This window comes from Mirounga leonina, unplaced genomic scaffold, assembly GCF_011800145.1.
Source record: "Mirounga leonina isolate KUSES-001 unplaced genomic scaffold, KU_Mleo_1.0 Mir_53, whole genome shotgun sequence".
NCBI lineage: Eukaryota > Metazoa > Chordata > Mammalia > Carnivora > Phocidae > Mirounga > Mirounga leonina.
This window is the reverse complement of record NW_023270807.1, coordinates 53597715-53606297: the sequence shown is the minus strand read 5'-3', so window position 1 is coordinate 53606297 and position 8583 is coordinate 53597715. Positions and strand designations below refer to the sequence as shown.

Here is an 8583-nt window from a genome sequence, read left to right as displayed (position 1 = left end):
GTTGATGGACATTTGGGCTCTTTCCATAATTTGGCTACTGTAGATAATGCTGCTATAAACATCGGGTGCCTGTGTTTATATCCCTTCGAATCGGTATTTTCGTATCCTTTGTGTACCCACGAGCTTTAAAATCACTAAGAATTCCAGCAATTCCTCCAATACAGAAATAATAAGAAATTAGCTAAAGACTATCTCAGTCAAAACAGGATAATCAAATTAAAATGGGCCTTTTCTGATAGGATATTTTTAGAATCACAGAAATGATAATTAGAAATAAAATAACTCCTAGTTTAGAATATTTAAAAATTTGATCACTGTAAGAAAGATCACAGATGTGTTTCTCTTAGTTTAACAAGAGAGACATTACTATTTGGGTCAGACAGAATTCACTTATGCTGTTTTTTATATTAATACTCTGAAATGGTATCTGAACATATAGTTAATTGCTGTAAAAATGGACGGGACAAGAAGGTAAAAGTCATCATACTACCTTATGTGATAGAAGTAGAAACACCGCAAAGCTATTCCATACTGGCACAGTTAATGTAAAAAATAAATCTCTAAAAACAACTTGAGGAATTTGTACTATGCAAATTTATTCAGCATAAGAGATTTCTGAAAATGACAATTTGTAAAACAAGTAAAAACTATATTATTACAATAGTAAATATCTAAATGTATTTGAGAACAATTTATGTGCTCACTTAAATGTATCTAAAACATACTGTCACAATCATTTTCTCATTTAAAATATGAATTACTATCAATATGCCAAGTAGATTAAAAAATACCTTTTTTCTTAAATTCAGAAATGGTGTTACTAACATCAGATATATGTTTTTAGGTTGATTTTTTTATTTGTGGCTCTATATTTCACAACAATTTTTAACCAACACCATTTGTGACAACGTTATGCATTTTCATAGTGGTTGGCCAATCTTTCATTCCGATGTATAACTTAATGTTTCTTTTTTTCTTAATGTTTCTTTTAAAGTTATAGTGACTGTGTAAGTTTTGAATCCATGATGGTACCCTATCATACTTCACTTAACCAGTGAACCTAGATTGTTCCAGTATAACACGTTTATGATCTTGTTAAGTGAAAATTGAAACCTTGGGTACCCTACCTATTATTATGGAGACAGAAATTCTTTTCTGCATTTTTCTTTGTCATATTTGATCCTAACATGATAACATAAAATATTTTGATTTGTCGACTTGTATTCTCGTCGATAGCTCTTGCCCTGCATTACCCATTGCTCCTTCTTTCTTTTCTGTAGCCACTTACCAAATGTGATACTGCATAAAGAGACTTAGCCTTTGAAATCCTGCCCTCTTCAGTTCTAGGCCACACAGACTCATTAGCATAATGCTCCTCAAACACAGGCGTAATGCTTTTCTCCTCTATTTAAGAGCAGTTAGTAATTTTCTAGTGCCTGTTATATCAAATATAAAGCTTTTATCCTCAGAGTTAATATTCTGTCTTCATCTGACCTTTTCTCTTTTAGCTATGTCATTTCTTTTTGCTCTTTGGCAGTCTCTCTGCTACTTCCAAACCATCTGGTTGTTATTAGCCCACAGGATTGGCTTCTAACTGCTTTCCTGCCTGTGCAGAGATCACTCCTTGAATCACTGGGTGCCCACTGCTTCCTGAGACAGTCTATTCCATCTTCCATCTTTGGATAGGTCAGTTAGAGAGCTTTTCTCTTTACTGACCCGAAGTCAATTATAGGATACAGCATAGGCTTTTTACTTGTATCTTTGTGTGTATGGCAGTCTAACGAGGTCTTCTTTCTTCGTTGTTTTGCATATGTATATTACGTCCACATGGCACTGTTTATCAGCTACTGTGAAGATCTCTGTACGTGGCAATCTCGCATTTCTGTACCCTGATCTCCCACCACCCCAGAACCACAACAGTTTGAACTCTAACTCTGTGCACGGTACATACATATCTGATAATGAAGCTATATTCTAAATATGGAATTATTTATATGTGAAAATATATACACTTAAGTATATGTATCAAAGGATAAAAGAATCTCTATTTCAGAAATGATTGTGAATTTTAATCGTACAGATAGAATGATCTGATCATGTGCATACTCACCCCATACACAAGGAAAAATGCTTAAACATCACTAATTGTTTAACTCAGAAAACATTACATTTTGCCTGTTTTTCTATAATTGGTTAACTGTGACAATATTACATATTGTATATTTATCCAGACCTAGAAGGGCTTGGTTTTCTAAATGTATAATGCACTATTATGTTCTGGATTATAGAACGATTGGCATATTTAGTTCTATATGTGCAATTTCAAACAATGCAGGAAAAATATTGATAGTTTTACATACATTTTACACTGTGAATGTGAAAAATTATCTTGGAGTTGTTACTACAAAAAAAAAAAAAAAGATAGTTAATATATTTCAAATAGCCTTTGTAGCCTGACCTTTTACTACCAGTTCTAAATTGTTAGCATCTCCAAACGTCCTTGCATTTGGAACTATCTCAAAAATTGTGTTCCCATAACAATTTAAATTGCATCTCCTGTGATACTATTTTAATCATTGTAATCAGCTACATCATATAATTAGATTTCAATCAGAACCTTTACTGCTATGCGGTAATCTGAGAAGTAGACACTTTAAAAATGTTATGTCTGCGTGTGTTTCTTCTCCTGACCTCCCTCTACTCCAGCTAAGTGACACTATAATAAGGACAATAACTGGCCATGGAGAAAAGAGGTTGCCTTTCATTTGTCCCTCATAATGTGGAAAATATTGCCCAGGAGCAGCTGGGTAGGGCCATCATCAGTTGATGTTTGATAGAAAGATACGCATATGGTAATAGACTTTTCACTAAAGGCTGTTACTTCTCTTGTGACCAACAAACACTGACTTATTTGTAAAATGGCTGCTCAGGGTTGGAAGTGCACCTCTGGGCCATGCGGGAGATTGGAATTCTTGGGACATGGTTGGCATGGGGTGAGGTGGGTGGCCCAGGTATGGAGCAACAGTGGGGAGGGCTCATCTACAGCCCACATTGCTGTATTGTACTGCTTTGCAGGTCCTGAATTAACAGCAGTGAATTATTCTTTCTCACTTCTTATTATTACTAGATTTCGTTAAAGCCCACTTTTATGTCTTCCCATTAATCATCTGTGTAATTTTAGAAGGCAAAATGCATGAAGCTCAGAGTTAATTATGCATTCTATTATGCCTTTAGATATCTGGATGAAAGTCATGTTCCATCGCTCAATCCCTTCCCTAAAACTCATTTCCACAAGTGATGACTTAATGATCTATTTACTTTAAAGGTTTGCCTTTAAAGGTTAGCTGATTTGAAGGAAGAGACTTCACTTCCATGGAATGAAAGAGAAGAGACTTCTCTCTCATGGAATCTGTAAGTATTTAGAAAAATCACTGTAGGCTTTGAAAATGCATTTAATATAACATATGTTGAAACCTAGGCTGGGACTATCCCTAGGTAGAGAGGACCCCTTTATACCCATGCAGAGTATGAGAGCCATAGTGTCCAAATTCTTGTTTCCATTTGTTAAACATGGAACCAACCAGCTGTGGAAACAGTGTAGATGAGGGTAAATTGCAGCTTTGTTTTGCAACTCCAAAGTCAGTATGTGTGAATAAAAGAATGATAAAGTGACAGAATTCTCAAATAGGATGATTACTAATCAGTTTTCCCCGATCAGTTTTGTTCTTCTACCATGAATAGCCAATCTATCATATTATATATCACTAGCTAGATAGGAATGCAAACATTAGCTTCACGTGTGCCTGTCAATTTAATCTCTTAATTTCCTTTTTTACTCTGCAGTTTTGAAAAACATCACTCTTCGATAATAATATCCGTGACTTCTAGGTATAGGTCATGTGTTTGATTACCATAAGGAGATATTTTCTTATGTTTTTAACAGTAGAGTGCAGTGTTTTGCAAGGAGAGATGCCTTTGTGAGTTAGGATATATTCATTCCTGTTCGACTGTGCTTTTTCTGAGCTCTTATGATATAGTTCAATCAGAATGTGTGCAAAAATCCTTCTACTATAAACTCTACATTAATATTTGCTAAAATGTATATCAGAAATACTACTTCAAGCACATTCTGGATTTAGTGAGAACACAAGCAAGGTGGATTTCAGGTGAGGAAAGACTGCCTCCCTCTAGATGTCAGTGTCCAATCCAGAGCCACACTTGCGGCAGAAGATTTCCTTGTTCTGGGTCAGGAAGCCTTCCCCCACCAAGGAGACCGAGCACTTGCCACAGTTAAAGCATTCACTGTGCCACTGGCGGTCTTGAAAGCAGATAAACTTGGCACCTCTGAGACCTGGAAAGGAATTGGAGGAAAAGAATATTCTTTCAATGAATAGATTAAGCATTCCCTCAGGTACTCTCCTAGGAACTGCAGAGAACAGCAATGACCAAGAAGACTACAGCGAGGCAAGTATGTGGCCTTCCATGCCCCTGTGTCCACCTGGAAATGTCACCCGAGGCAATGTCCTCTGATGAGATCCAGCCTGATTCCCAGTCAACCTTTTCTATAATCTACAAAAGTAGGTAGAATCTGAATATACAAAATGGGTATTTTTGGAAACAGAGAAAGTTTGCCTAAGACAGATAAGGAAGTACAATAAAATGCTGTGGGAAGGGGAGATAGATTTCAAAGTCAGAGATATCTAGGTGTGAATATGTTCTTTCTCTCTTCGTGACCCTCTTAGAAGCAAAATTAAGGTACAGTAAAATAAATATATACCTCCTAGCCTGGTGTCTGATGTTTTAATGACTTTGAGTTCTCTTTCCTCTATTTCTATGTTTAGTTTTACTTAAGATAAAGTTCCATGCTGATACTGTGGGTTTGGGACACAATCTCCAAAAGCCCCCAGTAGAAGATTTCATCCGGACCATTGTGTAGCTAGCCTAACATGACGACCTGATTACCTTGCTCAGAGACAACTTCAGCCCAGGCTTGCAACAAAGATCTGTGAGTCTAATCACTCTGGCCACTGAGGCCATGCTATCCAGTAATTAGCCTCTAGGAAGTGCCTTGTCAGCCCCCACCACCTCCACCTGGGCTTCACGTGAGCCATAACGTTTCTAAGAAAGGTAATAGAATTTGAGTCTTCAGTGAGAATCCCTTTCTAAATTCCTTATATGGATCCAGACTACAGTTTAAGGAATTGATTTTGAGGAGTTGAAAGGGAGAAAAGGTATAGCGGTTGGGAAGGGTTTGAGATACCTTGGGTCTGTTTTTATTTGCCAAGTTTTTTCCCAAGTGCTTATAGTGGTACGAACTTCCCGTGATTTGCTCATTACTCACAGAGTGTGGCTAACATAGTCATGTGTTGATTCACATATAATTTCCAAATATTCCATTTGGGGAAGTAAAAAAAGGTGAATAAGAGTTCTACTTCAGATAAACTCTCCTTAAATATGATAATGAACTTTTATTTCCATGCTAGAAATGTTATTTGATGTCTTTACATGAAATTTACTAGTTTATAAACAAATGCACATCAAATTTCTTCACCTTCTTTGATTAAATTTATAGCTTGCTTATTTATGATGCTATCATCACTACTTGCTAATAAGAGTAAATCAATAATGAACCAATTAATTCCCTGAATGTTATTCAAAACAGTAATAAGCTGACTGCAAGAATCATATTCTATATATGCATGAATCATCTCTGTTCACAAAACTAATTATTACACATCTTGCATTTTGATGCTCATGAGCTTTTCTTGATTTTATTAGTAAGCCTGTACAAATGGGGATAAATATAAAAATAATTCTTCCAGAATTTTACAAAGAAAAGAGAAATAGAAGCATCTGGTAGTAGGAATTTAAGAAAGGCGGATTCAACGTGTGAGATGTTTATAAATTATTTCAATTTTGAATACATTTACTCCCTCAAGTCATGAGGCTCATTTGTATTAAGAAAGTCCCCCAGGAAACTGGTCTCTGGCACTTGTTTTATTTGACGTCATTTATTACTGAAAATTCAGCAGAATAAGAGCTAGCATTTGTTGAGCACTTGAAAATGAGTCAGTCACTATTCTAAGCCCTTCACATGTACTGCTTCACTAGCTCTCACCTTACCTTCATGAGTAGATATTACCGTCAACTCTGCTTTGCAGACTAAAATGGATGAACAGAGAGGTTCAACCACTTGCCCAAATCAGCCAGCTGGTATGTGACAGATCTGGGATTCAGTCCTAGGCCATCTGGCTTCAGAACCTGTGCTCTTAACTTCCCCAAATTCAGTCTGAATTTATCTTTTGTAAAGACCATAACCAGGAGCATTAGCATTCCTTTCAGAAGAAATAACATTTGAAACTCCTTTTACTCAAAATAAGCAGAAATGGCAGAAAGCAAAGATGTGATCCTATTCAACTCCTCATTTGCAAGCAAGGCAAATGAGGACCTCCGTGGTGGTGAGTTCTTTACCCATGGTCCCACAGGCCTCAGGGGCAGAGCCAAGGCCAAGGTCTTTTACTCGCTAGTCCAGAGCACGTCCCTACGTCAAGCTACTTCATTTATCCCAGAAAATTTGAAAGGTTAATCGTACCTTAGAGGAGAAAAAGAATATAGTTCTACCTTGAGTTTGTTCAAATGAATCAAATTTATTTTGATGGGATTTAAAAAAATCACACCTGAGACTCACAGGTAGATTTAATTAATATAAAAAAGTATTTTGAAAACACCCTAACATAGTTTCTTAGATTGACACATTGTTTGCATGAATGTGCAACTTTCAGAAGATAAATATATGGCAGCATAAGAATTCCCTGTGGTACATTAATTCAAAGAGCTCAATTTTAAAGAAACACTACTGCAAAGCATAATATATATATATATATATATATATCAGATAAAAAACCAGTGAAGTGAGTTGGAAGTTTTTGCAGGCATTTTAGTCTCAGGTGTCTCTCATCACAGCCAAAAGAAGATTATGATCATTATCAAAAAGCTGATTATTCTAAGTTAAATACATAATCCTGTATTTGGATTACTTTTGGGTCAAATCTGTGGTTCTTGATCATACTTATATTACCTGCAGGACAATGTGTTTTTTCTCTCTGAACCTGAAAGACCTGGGCTCAGTGATTAACAAGAAACAACCCAACAGAAAAAAGTCACTTAGCTACATGAATCTGCGATGGATGAGAATTGAAACTCCTCAAGTTCAGGGCTCACATAGGCTCTTCGCAGGTCAGTATTAGCCATTTGGGTACCCAGGAAGTGTTTAAACCCATTTTGACTTGTTTAATTTTCTCATTTCCTCATGGAAGCCCCCCTTTCTTTTTCTGGCTAGTTCAAGAAAAGTGTTCTAGACTAAATCAACTGCATGCATTGGGCTGTAATTGCAGATTCTACCAAGGAGATTTATGAGCTCCCAGGACTGACGCATTTCTGGAAGTCCCATTTTCTAACTAAAACTGGTAGCGACAGTGGCTTATTCCCCAGACTGTAGGAGCTGTGAGATGTGTAGAGGCAGGGGAGTGGAGTGGTGAAGAGCTCAAGCTTTGGAGCCTGGTAGTCTGGGATTGCCAACGGAATCCAATGCAAGGGTTGGGAAGGTAACAGAGCTGAGAGATGGAGACGAGTTGTGGGGAACAGAGACCCAGCTGGGAGGTCTGCTCACCCCGGCAGGTTCTTCATGTACTTTTGGCTGCAGAGATGGGTTTTGCACTAGTTGTTTCCAAACATGTGCAGGCCAAACAAAACACACCTGCCAGCCAGCTGTAGCCCTGGACTGGGGTGAGATGCTGAAAAACATGGTGCCCTGTGCAGAAAAATGGGACCTTGTCTGTTTGTCTGGGTAAATCTCTCCCTCCCCTTGCAAGTCAGTGAAAACCGGCCAAGCTGGGTTGCCGTGAAACTCTTTTCTTTGAAGATTTAAGAAGATTCAACTTTTATTTTGTGATGTATTTGAAGATGGAGGGGAGGAAAAGGATAAAATAATCTTTAATTCTGTGTTACATAAACTAAACTAAAAGAAGTGAAATCTGATCTAAGAATCCTAGGAATGGGAACTAGAAGTACAATTCTGCCTAAAAGAATAGGTGCTGGGGTTCTCAGGTCATGCCAGCTTCATTTTTTTTTTTTTTTTTTTTAACTATAGGATTAGCATTTTGGAAATACTTCTGGGGAAAATATAATGCATCATTTTACCTTGAAAATCTTTTTAACATGGATCAATTTACCATTTGTGATATTTTCAAATCATGTCACGTGTATTTTGTTCATTCAGCAGAATGCCATCTTGTTTTATTTTATCTATTCATAATTAAAATGTACTGCAAGTGGATTGAGAGAAATGAGAATGATACACTTGTTAGAAGCATCTTAAAATGAAGTTTAATTAACTCCTGACCTATGCCACCCTAATTATTACAGCTTCAGATTTTTGTACAATACTTGCATTTTTAATTAAAACTTTTTCTATTTTAGGGCCCTTTGCCCTTGTTTGGAATTAAGCAGGATTTTTATTTATAAGTATCCCTTTCTCCCACTCAAATCATTAATCGGCAGGCCTCCTCGTGAAGTTCTCTGACC

At 36.9% G+C, this 8583-nt stretch overlaps 1 protein-coding gene and 1 long non-coding RNA gene across 4 annotated transcripts in view; one reads left to right on the top strand and one right to left on the bottom strand.

The window, feature by feature from the left end:
• Nucleotides 1–579: 579 nt before the first annotated feature.
• The window catches only part of FHL5 (four and a half LIM domains 5), a 44852-nt gene continuing 36848 nt past the window's right edge, over nt 580–8583 (bottom strand). For all 3 annotated transcript variants that reach the window (XM_034991554.1, XM_034991552.1, XM_034991555.1), the window contains one exon: nt 580–4351. In XM_034991554.1, the coding sequence (XP_034847445.1) occupies nt 4188–4351 (164 nt within the window). In that variant the 3' untranslated portion in view covers nt 580–4187. The remainder of the gene's footprint in view (nt 4352–8583) is intronic.
• The window catches only part of LOC118001443, a 41740-nt gene continuing 37888 nt past the window's right edge, over nt 4732–8583 (top strand). Inside the window, exons 1-2 of the long non-coding RNA XR_004676696.1 lie at nt 4732–5005; nt 7085–7236. This is a non-coding gene — a long non-coding RNA (uncharacterized LOC118001443). The remainder of the gene's footprint in view (nt 5006–7084; nt 7237–8583) is intronic.